Raw genomic sequence first — 22,585 nt, forward strand, 5'->3', positions numbered from 1 at the left:
AGTTTCTGTTATTTTCACAAATTTTAAGTGTGACAAGCACAGTGATGTTTCTAGCATTCCAACGTACAAAAAACTAGCAGTTTAATTAGCAGCATGATAGATAATCTTTAAAATTATTTTGAATTAAACTAATCTACTGAAATTTGCACCTTGACATGAAAAAACGATTATAATACTAGAATTACGAAACAAAGAGTAATGAATTATACCTCATTTGAATTGGCATTAAATCAGCAAGTTTTTCTAATACAGGGTCATTTTTCCGTAGTACATTTTTTTTTCACAGTGCGCTTTTAAAGTGACACTTAATTTTTGGTAACGCTTTAAAAGTTTTGGAAAAAAATTAATTGCTCTTCTAATTTGGCAGCCAGAGCCTCAATAGAAGGTTTGTAGTGCTGATACATTATCTAGTAATGACACAACATCGTTTGTTTTATTGTTTTTTATCACATTTTTTTTCAATTAGTGTAATTGTAAGAGAATTTGGTATTTTGTTAAAAAACCCAAAAATATTCATAACTTTTAGGGCAATTTAAATATGGCCATGCTGTAGATTTTTTTTTGCTGGAAATGACCTCCTCTATCTCCCTATTGCGTTTGATCCACGACTTTTTGACCACCCTGTATATTTTTTTTGTAATAAAAATAGTCCTGCCAAGTAATGTCAATTGTTTTGTCAGTGTTGGCGATCCAGCGCGCTGGATCAAAGTGGGCCGCTGCCGCTATCGTCTCGGGTTTTTTGTCCAAATTGACAGCGCGTGCTTAACCCGGCAGGCAATTTACTGCGATATTTTATTCAGACAGACGCATTGGATCTACCAAACTGTCGCGATTGTTGTGTCAATCTATATCGGTCTGCCGATAAGTGGATGGACGCCCTTATGAGTTTATAACCGACTTCGGACTTGGGAAGGGGATTAAAAAAGTAAAACCTGTCAAGATGTATTTTGATCATTAGCAGACTGCGCCAACGCAATGTTAACACTGTTAACAGGGCTCTCTCCGTCACTTACTCCATACAATCGTAGTTCCAATTTCATTTGAATATTAAGCAACCAAAGTCCATGAAATTTTGCAGACGTATTCTAGAAACTAATATCTGTGCCTTAGATGCCTTGTGTTTTAGATTTTTCTAAAAATATGTAGTTTTAAAATTGGGGCTCAAAGATTTGTATGTGAATTTTTAGACCGCGTAACTTTGAAACCGAATATTTTAAGAGAAATCTGTAAAACCACAGGCATAGATATTAGTTTTTAGTATGTCTGCAAAATTTCATGGACTTTGGTTGCTTAGTATTCAAATGAAATTGGAACTACGTTTGTATGGAGCGAGTGACGGAGAGACCCCTCTTAAGGCTTGTTTCCACATTGGACCTATTAATTCGACAAGTGCCGAGGCGACCAGTATGTGAATATTCATATATTTATTCGCAGACAACATTCACATACGGACCGACGGACGGACAGACAGACAGACAGACAGACAAAGTGATCCTATAAGGTTTCCGTTTTTCCTTTTGAGGTACGGAACCCTAAAAATGCAAAACTTTCCACCATTCACAAAATTACTTATCTATGTGTCGTTAAAAAATAATATGTTTTCGACTTCGAAAAAATAGATAAGGCGCAATCGTTGCGGCATTTTGAAAAGATAACCGTCGTGTCAGAGGTACACAGCGTATAGCCATTATCTGGCGTGGTGATAATTTTTGGAATTTTGTCCGTTTTTCTTTTAATTTAATTTATTTATTCACACAAATTTTACCTATTTTTAACATTTTATATCTCGCCAAACTGGTGGGCCAGTTTGTTGGCGAGGTGGCGCTCTTATCTTTATGCTACTTACTCCATACACTCTCCGTCCGTCTGTCAGTCAGCTTAGCTGTCCGTTTGTCAGTTCAGCTGATGCCTGGTAGGCTGGTGTTGAGGTCCTTCCCACAGTATTTTATTTTTCTAGACAACAAGCTGATTCCCGCGACTTCGTTCGTAGATGTAGGTTTTTTTAAAAATCCCGTGGGAACTCATTGATTTTCTGGGATAAAAAGTAGCCTATGTGCTAATCCAGGGTATAATCTATCTCTATTCTATATTTCATCCGTCTAGTAGTTTTTGCGTGAAGGAGTAATAAACATACACACACACATACACACACGTACAGACTGTCGCCTTTATAATATTAGTGTGATAAACGAAACGAAACGATGAAAAGTAATTGTAGACCTTAGCTGCAATTGTGTTTTTTTTAGTAAAAAATATCGAGCAAACGAGCAGGCTGATCACTTGATGTTAAGTGATTATCGCCGCCCATGAACATTTGCAGCACCAGAGGAACCGCCGATGCGTTACCGGCCTTTCAGGAATTTGTTGGTGGGGTGAATGAAATGAAATTGAAAATGAAAAATGTTTATTTACCAAATTCACTTGTACAATTTTTGTGTCTGGTGGTACCCACACTAGGTAACACTGTATCGTGGCTACCTAATTCGCATCACATCACATCACACTATCACACTAATATTATAAAGGAGAAAGTTTGTATGTGTGTGTGTGTGTGTGTGTATGTTTGTTACTTCTTCACGCAAAAACTACTGGGCGGATTGGGTTGAAATTTAGACTGGAGATAGATTATACCCTGGATTAGCACATAGCCTACTTTTTATCCCGGAAAATCAAAGGGTTCCCACGGGAACTTAAGAAAACCTACATCCACGCGAACGAAGTCGCGGGCATCAGCTAGTAAACAATAATTTTACCATGTTGTAACATACTGGAAACACCGCCTATGGGAATTGATTCGCACAGTTCGCATGTTTCCACACCTAAACGCCACATACGAAGTAAATCCAAATGTTCATGCTAGCGTTTCTCCAAATTATTTATTAAAAAAACATAAGTACGTCATACTTATTTATTTGTACAGGAGAGGAAAATTTTTGTGTTTGCACCAAATACTCGTAGCTCGTCCGGACTCCGTGTATTTATTTGTCCAACTCTAAAAATACTTGATAACGCTTATCGCTAACCAGGCGCGGGGTTTTTAAAAATTTTATTTTATTACACGACCTGTTAGGCGCAACGCGCACCGGCAGAGTGCGTTAAAACTTGAAGTTGAAGAGAATTTACAAATCTATACTTTTAATGAGATGTCCTGACTGAATGGTATATCAACGCACAGCCTAAGCTGCTGGGGTTAGAAACTTGAAACTTTGACAGTAGTAGGCCTCTCAGTGAGAAAGGTTTGGCCATTGGTAAAAATCCGTTCTTAGCGAATGACTACGTCATTATATCTATCTGCATGTTGAATTTCAGCCCGATCCGTGCAATAGTTTGAGCTTGCGTTAATCAGTCAGTCAGTCACTTTTTTTTTCTCTAAATATACAAATAAAAGAGCAACCGCCGAGTTTCTTGCTGGTTCTTCTCGGTAGGAACAGCATTCCGAACCAGTGGTAGATTATTTTGACGATTCGAAAGCACTTGTAAAAGTTTACTTGAATAAAAATGATTTGAATTTGAATTTGAATATAAAAGGAAAAGCTGACTAACTGATCTATTAACGCAGAGCTCAAACTACTATATGGATCGGGCTGAAAGGCATGCAGATAGCTATTATGACGTAGGCATTCGCCAAGAAAGGATTTTTGAAAATTCAACCCCTAAGCGGGTAATACAGGGGTTTGAAATTTGTGTAGTCCACGCGGACAAAGTCGTGGGCATAAACTAGTCCTTTCATCTATTTAGATGTATGTTATCAAAGAAATAAAGCTGAATTTAATTAAGTTATTATCAAAATATCTCGGCATTGTACCGTGGGTATGCGTCAGCCTTTAGGTATCAATATAATCTAGTAGGTACGTAGTATGTACCTAAGATAATAATATTATTCTAATTAATTATTTATCTCAATATACAAGTGTAAATTAAAAATTTATAACAACCCCGACAAGTGAAGGTTACAGTAACTAGAAAAGAGCTGATAACTTTCAAACGGCTGAACCGATTTTCTTGGATTATAGCTAAGAACACTCTCGATCAAGCTTTCAAACAAAAAAACATAATTAAAATCGGTTCATTAGTTTAGGCGCTACGGTGCCACAGACAGATACAAACGTCAAACTTACGCGGGTACAAGAGAGTTAGTTACTTACATAATGCATGCCTCATATTAGAGCCTCAATAGCTCAACCGGTAAAGGAGTGGACTGAAAACCGAAAGGTCGACGGTTCAAACCCCGCCCGTTGCACTATTGTCGTACCTACTCCTAGCACAAGCCTGACGCTTAGTTGGAGAGGAAAGGCGAATATTACTCATTTAACATGGCTAATATTCCTTAAAAAAAAAAATTGTTATGGTGAAAGTGTCAACAAAAGCAGAGTGATCTATAGTGAGAGAACTCTTGGTTTGCTCCTGAATCGACGATATGTCAAATATAAGGCTATGGTGATGTGAAATCATAGAACAAGTGTAAATTAAAAAATAACACCCCCGACGATCCAAAGTATTTGAGTTTTCCAAAACATCATTTTCAAATAAATAATTATGTATTTAGGCAACGTCCATCTTGACAGCTTGACATTTGTCTATTGACATAATATTATGAACCTAACGGTTATCTAACCTTCTTTTCTACAAGAAAACTAGAAAAGAGCTGATAACTTTTAAACGGCTGAACCAATTTTTTTGGATTATAGCTAAGAACACTCTCGATCAAGCCACCTTTCAAACAAAAAAAACTAAATTAAAATCGGTTCATTCGTTTAGGCGCTACGATGCCACAGACAGATACACAGATACACAGATACAAAGATACACAGATACACAGATACACAGATACACAGACACACAGATACACAGATACACACGTCAAACTTATAACACCCCTCTTTTTGGGTCGGGGGTTAAAAATAGGACTATAATGGGGCTACCTGCGTCAAACAGACAAACAACAAAGTTATCCTACAAGGGTTCCGTTTTTCTTTTTGAGGTACGGAACCCTGAAAAAAGACACGATTGTCAAGATGTCTTCTGCACATCAAAATTCAGTACGAATATTTATGACATCAAACAGCACCTTTGAAGGCGATAAAGACTTGGGCATATAAAACGCGTGACAACAGCGATTTTGAATTCTTCAAATGAGAACAAAAAAATAAATTCTGAAATAAAACCGTGGAAACCGCTTCGTTAAATTATATACGTTATATTAAAAATACACGCTAAATTATTTAAATTTTTAGGCTTATTGCTTAACACCTTAGCAATAAGCCTAAAAATTTGAGTAATTTGATATAAGCGTATTGGTTGTTATTTTTCGGGCCGTAATTGAAACACTTTTTCAATTCTTAATCATCATAAGCATATTCTTTATTTCCTTGAGTATAGGTACAGAGAGTACATTGGGTCCAATCATCGATGTATATGGATGGGCCCTTCGAAGATAAAAAACGCGCTCAAAAAGTCAAGAGAAATTGCAAAAGTCTCTTGACTTTGTCAATGACGATGACGTAAGATTCAAGCGTATTTTTGTGGACGGAATTGTATGGGAAAGGCTAATCCATATACATCGATGGGTCCAATGTATTTATTGAGCATTGTATTTCTATGGCCGCTACGCGTTGTGTTATTCCAAGCCTTTAAAACTTGAAACCATGGCGTAAGTAAGTACTTGCCAATACCAACACGTCTCGAAAAGTTAATTTTGTATTTTTAGTTACTTTAGCGCGTGAACGGGTATAAATTGACGTGATGTGACGCGAATGTCGTATTGGACGATTTTGACGTTATAGTCCAAGAGACGACAGAACTAACACGGGTACCTAGTTGGTACGCCGTTTGTCTTTAGAGTTGCCTTCAAACTACGGAAATATAATATAATATATAAATATCGCTCACCCTAACAAAACTCTAAACAAGTGTAAATTAAAAATTTATAACACCCCCGACAAGTGAAGGTTACAGTAACTAGAAAAGACCGAAAAGACCTGATAACTTTCAAACGGCTGAACTGATTTTCTTGGACTATTCCGCGCCTACGATCTAAAGTATCTGAGTTTTCCAAAACATCATTTTCAAATACATAAATAATTATGTATTTAGGCAACGTCCATCTTGCCAGCTTGACATTTGTCAATTGACATAATATTATGAACCTAACGGTTATCGAACCTTCTTTTCTACAAGAAAACTAGAAAAGAGCTGATAACTCTTAAACGGCTGAACCAATTTTTTTGGATTATAGCTAAGAACACTCTCGATCCTTACCTTTCAAACAAAAAAAAAGTAAATTAAAATCGGTTCATTCGTTTAGGCGCTACGATGCCACAGACAGATACACAGATACACAGATACACACGTCAAACTTATAACACCCCTCTTTTTGGGTCGGGGGTTAAAAAACAGGAAGAAACTGGTTGATATTTTCAAACATTTCGGATTTAGATTATGATTTAGATAGTGCGTTTTAAGCAATTAAATATCACTTGCTTTAACGGTGAAGGAAAACATCGTGAGGAAACCTGTATGACTGAGAGCTTTCCAGTGTCTCAAAGGTGTGTGAATTCTGCCAATCTTAGCCAGCGTGGTGGACTTTGGTCTAAACCCCTTGTGGTCTTACTAGAGGATGCCCGCGACTTCGTCTGCGTGGATTTAGGTTTTTAAAGATCCCGTGGGAACTGTTTGATTTTCCGGGATAAAAAGTTGCCTATGTCAATTACAGGGACGCAAGCTACCTCGGTACCTTTCGTTAGAATCGATTAAACTGTTGGGCCGTGAAAAGGTAGCAGACAGACAGATAGACAGACACACTTTCGTATTTATAATATTAGTATGGATTCTAAGAGGATGTACGGCCGATACTGGATTGATGATGATTTTGAAACTACCCAAAAATTAAGTATCACGTGTCACCTATTGGACTTACAACATTTTACTGCCCTCTCTTGCACTTTCTTATATTATTTCGTGTTACAGTTTTATATAAATTTTTGAAGTATACAGTTTTTATGTACATTACATATCAAAACTTGAAGTACTTTTCACATTATAATTAAATACGATACGCTATATTCTCGCAAGTTAAGGCGAGGTACTCCCCAACGCTAATGTAACCAACATTTTAACCTAACAACAAACAAGATAAAGTAAAACAGCACTAAAACTCGACTACTACCCGCGAACTGTACGAACGAATAAAAACAAAAGAAGTTCTAAAAAGAAGAAAAGGATAGATATAGTTACTAAATCACTTTAACTTATGTAGTGCATAACGAATAACATTATTCAAGGAGACATATTATAAAAGCCTTCCAAAATCTGATTAATAAAAAAAACACTATCCAGGTTATCCCGACTCCATCTTAGAATGCATCATCACTTACCACCAGGTGAGATTTCAGTCAAGGGCTAACTTGTACCTGAGTAAATAATAAAATAGAGATGGGTCTCCGTATGAGACATCGTATACGAGTCGATGGAAATGGCCATTCAAAGTAATTTTATAACGCAAACTCGAAATTCTTAAATTTTGAATTAGGTCTCTATAATTCTAAATGTGCGAAAGTGACCAGACTTCGCCTTAATCAGCACAGCCTCAAAAATCACAAATATGTAGTAGGTAAGTAGGTATGTATTTTCACAATTAAGGCATAAATATAGTTTCTCACATACCAACGTGATTGGGTTATTAATAAACTTAAATACATTCATTTTATAAAAATAGAAACAGGCTGTCGCCCTTGACTTCGGGCGCTTTTCTCTGAAGGCTGTGAACAGCTCAAGAAATATACTTATAAATAAATTCATTATATTTTTAGGGTTCCGTACCTCAAAAAGAAAAAGGAACCCTTATAGGATTTATCATGCAAAATGTTGGGAAAAAATATCCAAGTACGGAGCCCTCGGTGCGCGAGTCTGACTCGCACTTGGCCGGTTTTTTGTGCTGTAAGAACGAATTCACGGCTTTTGGATTTTTTGGCTGTACTTGTGCTATTAGGCCTACCTACCTAGATTCTAGAGGTCAACGGGAAGTACCCTATAGGTTTTCTTAACAGACACGACAGACGAAGAGACAGGCTAACAGACAGACAACAAAGTGGTCCTATAAGGGTTCCGTATTTCCTTTTGAGGTACGGAACGACGATAGTCATTTACGGGTCTCGAGGAACATTTTGGGCCTGAAGGATAGCCTCTTTATCCGGGTAGGGCGCGGGGTATTCGCGTTACCCCAGTGTTGATCTTCTAGCCAATTTTGAGTTGATCTTCTCATTTTGATTTTCTAGTAACTAACTAGGCAAAAATAATAATGTATGTTCGTTCTCTTGTTCCAGGTAAAGGAAAACCACCGAAAGGATTACATTCCAAGAACCTTAGTACCTTAATAAATTCGTATTATACAAGTTACAACTAAGATAGTTGACCAAATTATACACTGATACCAAAGTGCTACTAGATAATAAGTGACAATGGTGCCTCAACAGTACTGCCTAAGATGGAAGCACCACCACTCGAACGTCCAGAGCATGTTTGCTCAACTGCTGGAGAAAGGTGAGGTTCTGTTTTTAACCCCCGACCCAAAAAAGGTATGTTATAAGTTTGATGTGTGTATCTGTGTATCTGTCTGTGGCATCGTAGCTCCTAAACTAATGAACCGATTTAAATATAGTTTTTTTTGTTTGAAAGGTGGCTTGATCGAGAGTGTTCTTAGCTAAAATCCAAGAAAATCGGTTCAGCCGTTTGAAAGTTTTCAGCTCTTTTCTAGTTAGTGTAACCTTCACTTGTCGGTGGTGTTATAATTTTTAATTTAGACTTGTATTTTATTCAAAATTATTACTTAGATAATTTGATTCAGTCTTCATGTGTATGTTTTTTAACCCCCGACCCAAAAAGAGGGGTGTTATAAGTTTGACGTGTGTATCTGTGTGTCTGTGTATCGTGTATCTGTCTGTGGCATCGTAGCGCCTAAACGAATGAACCGATTTTAATTTAGTTTTTTTTGTTTGAAAGGTGGCTTGATCGAGAGTGTTCTTAGCTATAATCTAAAAAAATTGGTTCAGCCGTTTAAGAGTTATCAGCTCTTTTCTAGTTTTCTTGTAGAAAAGAAGGTTAGATAACCGTTAGGTTCATAATATTATATCAATAGACAAATGTCAAGCTGTCAAGATGGACGTTGCCTAAATACATAATTATTTATTTGAAAATGATGTTTTGGAAAACTCAAATACTTTGGATCGTCGGGGGTGTTATAAATTTTTAATTTACACTTGTTTATTGATAGTTATTAGTATGTAGATAATTAATCTAAGCTACGTTTTTAAAAAGGTCACACTGGCTCCACGTTTGCCATTAAATAGGTATAATTTACTAGCCGATGCCCGCGACTTCGCCCGCGTGGATTTAGGTTTTTCAAAATCCCGTGGGAACTCTTTGATTTTCCGGGATAAAAAGTAGCCTATGTGCTAATCCAGGATATTATCTATCTCCATTCAAAATTTCAGCCAAATCCAGTAGTTTTTGCGTGAAGAAGTAACAAACATACACACACACACACACACACACATACACACAAACTTTTGCCTTTATAATATTAGTGTGAAGTGTGATGTGATTAGCTGTCTCCAATGTACCTTTACCCTTACTCACAAAACTAAGCGTACATGACGTTATATTAGGTAATAATAAACCAACAAAACCTTTAAATATGTATAGTTTGTATACTATGTAAATGGTTTTGTATTAAAAGAGCTAATAAAATGGGTATCGAATCCGTCGTAAAATTAAAACCTAAAATGATTCACCATTCACATGTTTATGTTGATTTAATTGCCAAAAACAAATACGGTCAAAGCATTTCTTTGCATTCTCGCTTGCCACCAGTAAAATTAAACACACGCATGGCGCATGCGCATGTCCAGTATGACATCCTGCGCGGTATGTTATAAGCTTGTTCTTGTTTAAGACAAAACTAAAATTGGGCGCACTTTATAATTACATTTAACGCCTTTTTTGAGATTTGCTTTGAGATTGGGTGCACGCGAGCTCGATGAATTTCGTGTTAAGTACCTATACGATAAGTTGTCACAGGTGCCTAGTCCAATCACTCGCTGCCCCACCGGTTTCTCGCCTGTCCAGTTTGGTGACGGTCGTGGGATATGTTGAGGATGGGGAACGTGGAATGGGAATTGCCCTCCCCACGAACCTTTAGGGTGAATTTCCACCAGAGATGTGCTATGCAGCTATGCTACGAAAATATGTGACCGTTTCCACCAAAACTAAGCTACATAGCTGTGCGAGGAGGATGCGCTATGAAGAGGCGCCGCCGCAAAGTAGCTGCGCGAGAAAGTATCGATAGTAGGGAAGCGGTGAGAGCAACGCGGTGAGGAGAGAGGCGCTCAAGCGTCCTGCCGTGCCTGCACATACATAGCTACACCACTCGCGACGGCCCATAGCAGGCATCCATAGCACGCATCCTCCCATATAAAAATATATCTTAGTTGAATCCGTTTCCACCAGTGCTAAGCTATATGCACCAATGAATATGATTGGTGGATAACAAACGCATCCATAGCAACGTAGCATAGCACATCTCTGGTGGAAAAGCAGCCTTAGCCCTGTGGAGTGTGAATGATGGATACGGGGCGGTCCGTCGCTCACAGTGTGGTCCTCGGGTTGGTTGGCGTGCTGTGGTTCTGGCATGCCTCTAACGGTGTTTGGGGGCACGTAGTGTCCCAGTGGTGGGTCTGCTGAGGCGGACAACCGCTGGCGGAGTAACGAGGCGTTGTCGGTCCCTTGTGCTCCGTCATCAGCGGACGGATGGAACTTCGTGAGGTTTTTAGTCGGTAGGAGTCCGACATAACCACTGTGCGCCTTCGAGGCCGGTGGTATCCGTGACGGATTTTCCTCATGGGGACAAAAGAAGAAAAGGTGCCTAATGTGTAGCGATATAGGGTGACCATATTTACCCTACTACAAGGCCCTAAACTCGAACATTCTATTCTATATTTTTTTTTAAAGAATATTAGCCATGCTAATCATGACTAATACTCCCCTTTCCCCTCCAATTAAGCGTAAAGCTTGTGCCAGGAGTGGGTACGACAATAGTGCAACGGGTGGGGTTTGAACCGCCGACCTTTCGGAATTCAGTCCGCTCCTCAACCGTTGAGCTATCGAGGCTCTATTTGGGGTTCCGTACCTTAAAAGGAACCCTTATAGGATCACTTCGTTGTCTGTCTGTTGTATTCGTTAAGAAAAGTGAATGAAAACCTATAGGGTACTTCCCGTTGACCTAGAATCATGTTTGGCAGGTCGGTAGGTTTTAAATATAGCACAGGTAAAGGGAAAAGCAAATTACTTAGAAAAAGTCCATTAACTATCATTCAAATACCTTACCTACTTTAAGTAAATTTTAAACACTTCTACTTGCGACATTATAATATTTAAAGTATTATTTATTGACTATATGTTATAAATTAGAATACAAATTGAATATATTGGTAGATATATAAAGTTCAAAAAAGATTCCCATCGGTCAAGTCAAAACTTGTTCTAAAAAATCCAAAAATAAAGAAACTAGTTTCCGTTCACATCACTGCAATGGATATACATATTACGCTAGTACGCTGGAAGAGGTATCTGCTTCTTTTTCCGGTGAAGTCGGCACAATACATAATATTATACATATATTGTATATTATCTTCTGTCATTCATCCCCCTGTCAACGTGTTATCCACCCCTTTTACACGCATATCCTCTTTCACGTAATCCATCTTTCTTTTCTTTGATCTTTCTCTCTTTTTAGTGTTCCGCACCTCAAAAAGAAAAACGGAACCCTTATAGGATCACTTTGTTGGCTGTCTGCCTCTCTGTCCGTCCGTCCGTCCGTCTGTCAAAAAACCTATAGGGTACTTCCCGTTCACCTAGAATCATGAAATTTGGTAGGTAGGTAGGTCTTATAACTCAAGTACAGGAAAAAATCTGAAAACCAAATTTGTGGTTACATCATTTAAGAAAAAATGAAAATGTGTTTCAATTTTCAGAATAAGATAACTATACCAAGTGGGGTATCATAGGAAAGGGATTTACCTGTACATTCTAAAATAGATTTTTATGCATAATAGTTTTTGATTTATCGTGCAAAATGTTGGAAAAAATACCCGAGTACGGAACCTTCAGTGCGCGAGTCTGACTCGCACTTGGCCGGCTTATTTTCCTTTCACATGCATTTATGCATTAAAAGAGGTGTGCCGTACGAAATTGCAATTTTTTTGTGCCGTTTCGAAGCGCGCTATTCACGTGTTCGTGTTGACGGTTCACAGTTGACTCAATGTTGACAGAAATATCTCATCACTAACATTTACTTCCGAGTACGTTCACATTCGAATCCACTCTTGGCTAGCGTGGTAGAGTATGGTCAAACCATTCTCGTTCTGAGAATAGATTGCTGTGCTCGGTAGTGAACTGACGATGGGTTGTTGATGACGATGGTGATGACGCTCACTGCTGCTATCAGCGCCAAAATAGCGAAAATCAAGTTGCTTCAAAAACAGTTCGGCAATCGCAGGGCCAGTGTACTTGTGTTAGTAGAGGTCAGTGGTTTGCGTACACGTGTGTTCTAAAAACGTTTTGGATTTCGAAATACCTAGCTGTTTTTTTAATGGCCCAGACATCAACAGTTTGAAAATATTATTTTAAAAATATACCTACGCTTATATTTGATCATCGTTCTATTCGCGTAGCTTTTAGGGTTCCGTAAAACAGGATCCTATTACGGGATAGTGTCAAAAAGCCAAAACTATAAGTACTTCCTATTTCTATACAACATGCTTTGTTTAATTAAAAATTCGAGTAGATAGATAGATAGATAGATTGATAGAAGTCTTTATTGCACACAAAAACATGTAAAGGAACACAACACAGAAGAAAACAGAAAAAATAATTGTTTGCAAAGGCGGCCTTATTGCTTAGAGTAATCTCTACCAGGCAACCTTTGCTGAAAGGAGAAGCTAGTGTTGGATAGTACCAAGTCCATACATTAATTATTATTATATTAATAAACATAATAAATATACATACATACGAGACGAGTAGGTATAGCTTGGGTGGAAATAGACACAAAGTTTCTTAGGTTAGCTTGAACCTCGCTTACCGCTTAGCTACATCGCACATTTCTGGTTCAAAGGCAGCCTTAAATTCCACCTGAGATAAGCCGGGGCGGTTTAGCTAATTGTAAGTATTCATAAAAGACTAGTTTTTAGGGTTTCGTACCTCCAGAGGACAAACGGAACACTTACTGATCACTTTGTTGTCTGTCTGTCTGTGCATCTGTCGTGTCTCTCAACGAAACCTGTCGGGTATTTCTCGTTGACCCTCCTTTCCACCAGAGCTGCGCTCAAACTATGAACATCAAGCGATCCTATTGGTGGGTTTGACAGTTAACACACATCCGCGACGTAACACACCTCTGATGGAAAGGCAGCCTTAAATCCTTTTTATGGAGGACTAACGTTATCTCTAGAGTCTACAATCTATGCAAATGCAAATTAAAGTTCTCGACTCGTCGATCATATCAGTTTTTCATAGGTATTGGTTTTCAACATGTTTTGATTTTTTAAATAACTTTTTTTTTCTTAATTTCAGAACGGTTTTGCGACGTCACGTTATACTGCTCGCCGAGCTTCGCGACGCAAGTGCCGAACAAGGACACTGTCGAGCCGCAGAACATTCGGGGGGTGTCACTCAGGGCACACAGGTGGGACCTGATTTATTTCATATGTATATCGTTGATGACTTTGATGTAAGAGACTTGAAAATAGATAAAAAGTAACTGTTTATAAGGTGTAAGAATAATTTCCAAACCAGAATAATTTTACTATTTTGCCATGTGGCAATATGTCATTTTACCATAGTCCGTATGTTGGTAATATCTCAATTTGACTCGATTGTAGGTTGAAACCTTTTTCAGAAAAATGTGTCTAATTTATCTTTCGCAACATTAGGATTACAGTAGAGGATATTGACTAAAATACCAATTAAATAATCGATAAATAATTATAAACCTTTACAATTGGCATAATATAAGATAACTACCAGTCGTTATAGATTATAGGAAGCATTTGTAATGATTAATCATTTATTATTACTTATTATTTTACTATTAATACGATAACGCTGGTAATTATTTAGATTTATCTATCTGTATTCTGTATACAAAAATAAAATCGTAATCTGCATTTTTTTTGTCTTTATAATATTTCTTTATAATATTAGTGTGATAGTGTGATTACTAGTTGACTTGCCCTTAAATCCCGTGGGAACTCTATGATTTTCCGGGATAAAAGTAGCCTTAGTCCGTACCCAGGATATATACTTAAGAGTCGCGCATCGCACCTCGTGCGAGATAGACGTGTTGTGATTGCCTTGTGTTCTCGGTGCGACACGGACGAATGGGCGGCGCGCGAAGCGCGGACGCATTCTCGCGTCTTGTCGTGGCCTCGAATTCGGAGTGAATAGGTACATCCTCATGAATGTGCGATAAACTCGGCTTCGGCCTGGGGTAATACTGTGCCTGTGCTGTGGTGTTGTGATATTCTACGTTGCTGCCTGCTGGTGACCTAGTGACACTTAAGTGACCTAGGGACGCTGTTAAGTCTAAGTTAAGATAGACTAATAAGGATAAGTTAGATTAAATAGGATAGGTTAGATTAAGCTAAGCTAGGATAGGAATTTATGCTTGTAGGCTAGGCTGTGTTTGTTCCCTTGATAGCTGACCTGCTTGGCTTTGCCGCCAGCAGGTCACCCATTTAGGTACAAATGGACGACGGAATCAGTACGGAGACGGATGTAGCTGCTGCTCGTAAGTTGCGGAGTCACGGGCCATTGTCGGTACCAAGAGATAGCTCTCGAAGTCCGCTCCGATCAGGCCTTGACTCGGACCCGGACTCGGAGAGCTCCAAGGCTTCATCCGTAAGCCGTGGTAGGGCTAAAGGCCGAGGGCGAGGTACAGGAATCTCCCGTGCCAGAGTCAATCTCAGAAAGGCGAAGGAAGAGGCCAAAGAGGAAGCTTTCAACCAATTCCTACGAGATCGAGTGTGCCGCAAGAGGATATCTGAGCCCGTCTTGGACCCTGAAGACATTCCTTTAGAGGCACAAAAAGAGGACCCCACCCAACTCAGCGCCGAGGAGCTGCGAGCCATTGCAGGTAAAAGCGTGGCAACTATAGTTCAGGTTGCCACCAAATCAGGGCACCTTAAGGGCTCACATGCTAAGCTCCTTAAGGACTCAGCGGCCGCTCTGCAAGAGATGGTGGATGCTCTGGCATCCAGAACGGAAGCCGAGGAAACTCGACGACTTAGAGTGGACAATGGCCGCTTACGCCAGGAGGTGGAAAACCTCAAGGCGGAGTTAAAAGCCCACCGAAGGGAATTCAGCGAGATGAAGGCGACCATGGCGGCGGCAAATACCACGTCCGTCTCCAGCCTAAGTGGGGAACTCATCGAGGAGCTAAAGGCATCCATTGCTATCTCTGTCGGTGCCATGCTGGATGCCCGATTTGCCGGAATTGAGGAAAGGCTTCTGCCCGAGAAGGTGCACCGCCCGCCCTTAGCAGCGGATAAGAGCCGAGAAATGGCAGCGACGCAGACAGTTACTGCTGCTCCAACTGCTCGGATGGGCCCGATGACTCGGAGTTTTACAGTGGCCTCGAAGCCCGCTGGGACTCCTGAGACAATGGCTGGACCCAGTCGAGTTGAGGCAAGGGAGGTCAATGACTGGGCAACAGTTGTCAAAAAGGGCAAAAAGGCCAAAAAAACCTCACCGCCCACAGCCGGCGCTGCCACCACCCCAACGGTTGCCACTGCCGCCAAAACAAGTCAGCCGGTTAAACCGAAACTTACGTCCCCTAAAACCGCGGCGGTCGTAGTCACATTGCAGCCGGAAGCGGCAGAAAAGGGGGTGACCTACGCTAAAATACTGGAGCAGGCGGAGCGTCAGGTTAACTTGGAGGAGCTTGGCATCGGCGAAGGAATAAAAATTCGCCGAGCGGCTACAGGCGCCAGGCTCTTAGAGCTTCCTAAGGGCCAGACGGCGGAACAGGCGGAATTACTAGCGAGCAGGCTCCGCACTGTTTTAGATGGCGTGGCTAGTGTGGTTCGCCCATCCAAGCTTGCGACCCTCAGGGTCACTGGACTTGATGACTCGGTCACAAAAGAAAAGATAATTGCTGCCGTCGTGCGAGCTGGGAACTGTCCTACCGAGTCGTTAAAAGTGGGAGAAGTGCAGTCCGGCCCCAGAGGGGTGGGCGCAGCCATCTTGCACTGCCCCATAGAGGTGGCTAAAGTAATCTCGGAAGCCGGGAAGCTACGGGTCGGTTGGAGTTCTGCCGAGGTCCATGTGCTAGAGCAACGCCCCTTGCGCTGCTTTAAGTGCCTCGGTATCGGGCACACAAAGCCAGTCTGTCCGTCCACAGCAAACCGAGGCGACCTGTGCTTCCGGTGCGGTGGAAACGGTCACAAATCGCTGGGATGCATAGCCCCAATGCGCTGCGCAGTGTGCAAAGACGCAGGGCTACCATCAGAACATATCATGGGGGGTAGGAGCTGTAACCCTCCCTCAGTGAAGGGTAAGATGGTCTCAATGGCTCAGGCCGCCACCAGCGCTGGTCGTCGTCAGGCGCAAGAGGAAGCTGAAATGTCATCATGAATCAGTCGTGTCATGTAAGATTTCTCCAGTCAAACCTTAACCACTGCGCTGGGGCTCAAGATCTCTTGCTACAATCAATGATGGAGTGGGGAATAGATCTGGCAGTCGCTTGTGAACCCTATTATATTCCTCCCCAATCACACTGGGTTGGCGACTTGGATGGGTCGGTAGCAGTTCTGACCAGAAACAATACCGACATCTCGCTCACGGTATTAGAAAGAGGTTCCGGATACGCGGTGGCAAAATGGGGGGAATACGTAGTGGTGGGCATTTATTTCTCGCCCAACCGCAGCTTGGCAGAATTTGAAGCCTACCTCGACTCCGTCAGAGCAGCTATTGATAGACAGACGGGAGCGCACATCGTCGTTTTTGGCGATTTCAATGCAAAGTCCCAGGCGTGGGGAAATCCCAATACAAATGCAAGGGGGAGGGCGGTACAGATCTGGGCTCTTCTTTCGGGTTTGTCCCTTCTCAATAGAGGAACGACACACACCTGTGTGCGGCAGCAGGGGGGATCTGTGGTAGATCTGTCATTTGCCACTCCTGCGGTTGCAGACAGAGTGGTCAACTGGAGAGTAGAGGGAGAGGTGGAGACCCTCTCGGATCATAATTACATCCGTTTTGAGATCTCTACCCGTCCGAGGCCGAGGAACCACTCAAGAAGCCCAAGCCAGTTTCCGCGCTGGAGCTTGAGTCTACTGGACCGCGAGTTAGCTAAAGAAGCTGCCATTGTACTGCGGTGGTCCTCGTCCAGCATCAATAGCAACATTAGTGCGGACGAACACTCTGACCAGCTGTGCAATGCCCTAAAAGACATCTGTGATGCATCCATGCCACGGACCCGGCGTCGGTCTCCTCGTCGCCGCGTGTATTGGTGGTCCCCTGAAATCGCCAATCTCCGGGTAACCTGCAACAGAGCCCGCAGAGAATATGTTCGGAATCGCAGGCGAAACGGTCTGAACCCGGATCTGGATAACCAAACGCGGAGCGCTTATCAACAGGCGAAGAAGGAATTGCAGCTGGCCATAAGTAAGGCTAAGGAGTCTGCCCGTGAAGAGATGCTAGAGGCGCTAAACAGGGACCCCTGGGGACGTCCCTACCGTGCTGCACGAAATAAGCTTCGCACACAAGGCGCACCCATAACGGAGACCCTGCAACCTGATCTCCTCTTGCGTGTAGTTGGAGAACTGTTCCCCGACTCACAGAGTCACTTCCCCCCGCCTATGTCAGCCCCTTTTGGGAGAGATGGCATGCCGGATGGCATTCCTCCTATCACAGAGGAGGAGCTGGACCTAGGACTCGACCGCTTACGGGCTAGAAAGACGGCACCGGGACCCGATGGTATTCCGGGCAAAGTTATCCATATTGCCCTGGAATGCCTGCGGGAGAAATTCAGGGAGCTCTTCGACAAATGCCTACGTGCTGGACAGTTCCCGAAATCTTGGAAAGAAGGAAAGCTATGCCTGCTGCGCAAAGAGGGCCGCCCACTGGATTCCCCTTCAGCATATAGACCAATAGTTCTGCTTAGTGAGACGGGCAAGCTCTTTGAAAAGATTCTTGCCACTCGCCTCATAAAGCACCTTGAGACAGTAGGCCCGAATCTATCTGAGGCACAGTATGGATTCAGGGTAGGTCGCTCGACCCTGGATGCCCTGGATGCCTTGAAGAGTCTGACCATGGAAGCGATCGATAGAGGGGAAGTGGTTCTTGCAGTCTCGCTTGACGTTGCAAATGCCTTCAATAGTCTCCCATTTGAGACTTTATTGGAAGCACTTTGCTATCACAGAGTACCACTATACCTCCAGCGACTGCTGGAGTCATACTTGCAGGACAGGCAAATCTTGTGGGAGGGCAGTAATGGGCAAATATTCCGGCGCCGTGTCTGCAGCGGGGTTCCGCAGGGATCGGTCCTTGGGCCGGTGCTTTGGAACATTGGTTTCGATTGGCTCTTGCGGGCCCCGCTGCTTCCACGGATGAGACTCCTCTGCTACGCGGATGATACCCTCGTCACGGCCCGTGGAAGGACATATGAGGAGGCGGCTCGTTTGGCGGAGATTGGCACGTCACTGGTTGTGGATAGGATTCGGTTGCTGGGTTTGAGAGTCTCTATCTCGAAAACCGAGGCCCTCCTTTTTCATGGTCCTCGCAGAGGTCCGCCACGGGGTGCACAAATCACTGTGCAAGGCACAACAGTAGCGGTAAAGGCCAACATGAAATATTTGGGCCTCGTGTTGGATGGACGATGGCGTTTTCAAAAGCACTTCGAGCTTTTGGGCACTAGGCTCGTTAATGCCGCCGCTGCTTTGGGAAGACTGCTGCCTAACATTGGGGGGCCAGAATCCAACTGCAGGCGACTATATGCGGGGATAGTTAGAAGCATGGCACTGTATGGGGCGCCAATATGGATACATGCCCTGACACCACATAACAAGATGCTTTTGCGGAGACCGCAAAGAATCATCGCAGTTCGAGCGATCCGGGGATACCGCACGGTCTCCTGGACAGCTGCAACCCTTCTAGCGGGCGACCCACCGTGGGAACTCCAGGCTGAGGTGCTCTCCGAGGTGTACCGCTACCGTGCAGAAATGAGAGCCCGTGGAGAGCAACCGGAGGCAGAGGAGATCCGCTCAAGAAGAGCTCTGGCTGAGGCAGCGCTGATCCGTAGATGGGAGGAGGATCTGGAGACGCCTGTCGCCGGTATTTGGTCAGTTGAAGCGATCCGGCCACACCTTGAGCGTTGGCTCAAGAGAAAGCACGGAGTACTGACGTACCGATTGGTGCAGGTACTTACAGGGCATGGCTGCTTTGGCAAGTACCTGCATCAGATCGCGAGACGGGAGGAGACTCCAGCTTGCCAGGAGTGTGGTGCGCCAGAAGATACGGCATATCACACTCTGGTGGAATGCGCGGCATGGGGGCCTCAGCGCCACATCGTGTCGTCTAGGCTTGGAGGAAACTTCTCGCTGTCGAGCATAATAGACGGCATGATTAGCAGTAAGACGAGCTGGAGTGTTATGGCCTCCTTCTGTGAAACTGTCATAACACTGAAGGAGGCCGCGGAGCGGGTGCGAGAGCTGTCCGCTGACGCTCACCCACGCCGCAGAAGAAGACAGGGGAGAAGAAGGAGACATTACACTCATCTTCTCCCTCACTAAAACTGTGCCGGTTTAACGCTGAGACGTCTCAGTCGCATACGACACCCGGGATCCTGAGACGCCTCTAACCTGACGTGGACGGCACCGCTGGGTTTTTTAGTGGGTATGCTATATGAATGCAGCACAAATGCATTGCCAGTGAGCCCCACATACCCGCTTTTGAGCGGCATGCGTAATTGCATTTTTACCAGCGGAAAAAAAAAAAAAAAAAAGGATATATACTTAAACTAATCAATAACAAACATAAAAATTGGTTTAATGTATGGGCCAAGAAAAGGTAGCAGACAAAAAAGAACCACCTCCTTTTTGGAAGTCGGTTAAAAAGACACACCTTTGCAACCATACCAATAAATGCGAAAGTGTGTTTGCAAGCTTTTTACGGGTTGTACTTTTGTCGGGTTGTTGTTTATTACTGTTAAATCTTGTTTCATAAAAGGTTTAATTTGAAAACATATTCAAAATGGCGACTTACAAAGTGACCAAGCATGTTACATCCATCGGCATGTAAAACTTGCGTGCAAACATCAGTTAACATTGCTTTTGCGCCGTTCCGAAGTCTTTACATATTTAAAATAATAATTTAGATAACCTTATCGTTTCCAATAAATAAAGACCCTTAACAAGCGACTCTCCGTCACTGGCCCCATGCAAACGTAGTTTTTATTCTCATTTGAGTATTAAGAGCCCGCTTCATTGAAGCGATAACTTGTTGACGGGTGGAACCTAAAATAGTGCTGTTCCCACAGATCACAGACAAACGAAATGAATTTTGCTTGAGATTCAAGATTTTTTAGTCAAAAAACGGTAATTACTAATCGACGTTTGGAATAACCCCTATTTTTGGCAAAAAAAAAATTTTACATCCATACTAACATTATAAATGCGAAAGTGTGTCTGTCTGTCTGTCTTGCCGTCTGTCTGATACATTTTCACGGCCCAACAACTGAACCGATTTTAATGAAATTTGGTACAGACTTGGGATACATCCCGGGGAAGGACATAGGCTACTTTTTATCCCGGAAAATTGAAAAGTTCCTACGGTATTTAAAAAAACCGAACTCCACGCGGGTGAAGCCGCGGGCATCCTCTAGTAAACTAATATGGTTGAAATTATTATGAAGTAAAGCGTGATATGAAGTTGTTAATTTTTCAATTTTCTAGTTTGACATAGTTTATTTACATCGAAGTTGGCTCAGAATTTGTCTTAAAATAGAGATTTTTCTTTAGACTTTTAAAATGAATACAATTTAACTATATTAATTGTTTTGAGGCATAGATAATGGAGAGATAAATCGATATTATGGCTTAGTTATAGATCTAGAACAACTAGACTAGGCGTAATAGAATAGAATAGAATAGATTTTTATTCAAATAAACTTTTACAAGTGCTTTTGAATCGTCAAATAATTTACCACTGGTTTGGAATGCCGTTCCTACCGAGAAGAACCAGCAAGAAACTCGGCGGTTGCTCTTTTCAATTGTTCAATTTACAATAATATTCAATAATAATACCTTTGTATGGAGAAGCGCGTAAGAAGCGTACAGTAAATTGCATTGGGTTTGATTGGTTGATATTCAAATGAGAGCAAAACTACGTTTGCTTGGAGCACACTACGGATACACTCCTCTTAATTAAATGGCATGACTCCTTTTGCTAAATAAATGGTCTTCGAATCAAATAAGAGATAAAGGGGCGATATTAAGTAAAATATATTGCAATTTATACTTTTTTACCAATCCAAAACTTTTAATTTTAGTACTCGTATAATCAAAATACGATACATTTAATTTGCTTATCAGGATAGGGGCTTAGTGGTTTTGCATATTTAAAAGTACTTATGTTTAAGTCGTAATAAAATTATGATTTTAACGAATTAAGTTCACATCATTAATATCATATTTTCCGTTTTTGTTTTATTTTTGTACCAGAAAGTTGTAATAATAAAGAGAAAAAGAACGAAAAATGGCCAGGGAAGCGCTTATCTCTATAACAGATCTCTATCAGTGATTTTACGTTCAACTGAATATATTAAATAAGTAGATTGTAGAAACAAGACGAAAAAAAATTCTGTCCTTACTTACCTGGTGGATGCGACGGGTCTGTCCGCGAAATTCAAATTTTATTTGGTTTTTCGCAATTTGTTAACTAATACGACAACGTGGGCTTATGGCACTTTAATTGCGACAATGGCAGTATCATCCTCATAGGTTTATATAAAAATCTTTACTTGAAAGGGTCCAGTTTAAGAAATTAGCTCTAGTATCGACTGTAAGTCACAAATTAGTCGATACTAGGGCTAATTTCTTAAACTGGGCCTCGTCAAGTAAATTTTTTTATCTAAACACGTGGAAACGGTACTGCCATTGTCGCAACTAGAATAGTAATAGAAATGAACCAAATGAACGAACGACCCAAATGATCAGGGTTGTGCACTAACCAATACTTGAACGATCGAATCGTTGAGGATGAACGATTGACACAGGACTTCTGTCCAGCTGTGGACGCATACAGGCTGATGGATTGGATTGGATTGATCTATCTATCTATCGCGCGAATTGTACGGTCTCATCTCCTCCAGGGTGGTGCTGGCGGCGTGCTCCGAGCTGCTCGGCGCGCTGCTCGGCGCGCACGAGGCGCACGGCGAGCCGGTGCTGGTGATAGACGGTGCGGAACCCAAGCACCTGCGCGCGTTGCTCGACTACATGTACACCGGCGAGATGAACGTGCACCACGTAAGTGTGCG

At 42.0% G+C, this 22,585-nt stretch overlaps 1 protein-coding gene across 2 annotated transcripts in view; it reads left to right on the forward strand.

The window, feature by feature from the left end:
• Positions 1 to 22,585, forward strand: part of LOC123878600 — an 82,327-nt gene that overhangs the window by 41,161 nt on the left and 18,581 nt on the right. For both annotated transcript variants that reach the window (XM_045925894.1, XM_045925895.1), the window contains 3 exons: positions 8,322 to 8,538; positions 13,627 to 13,738; positions 22,421 to 22,574. In XM_045925894.1, the coding sequence (XP_045781850.1) occupies positions 8,457 to 8,538; positions 13,627 to 13,738; positions 22,421 to 22,574 (348 nt within the window). In that variant the 5' untranslated portion in view covers positions 8,322 to 8,456. The remainder of the gene's footprint in view (positions 1 to 8,321; positions 8,539 to 13,626; positions 13,739 to 22,420; positions 22,575 to 22,585) is intronic.

Source organism: Maniola jurtina, chromosome 26 (genome assembly GCF_905333055.1).
Source record: "Maniola jurtina chromosome 26, ilManJurt1.1, whole genome shotgun sequence".
Classification (NCBI taxonomy): domain Eukaryota; kingdom Metazoa; phylum Arthropoda; class Insecta; order Lepidoptera; family Nymphalidae; genus Maniola; species Maniola jurtina.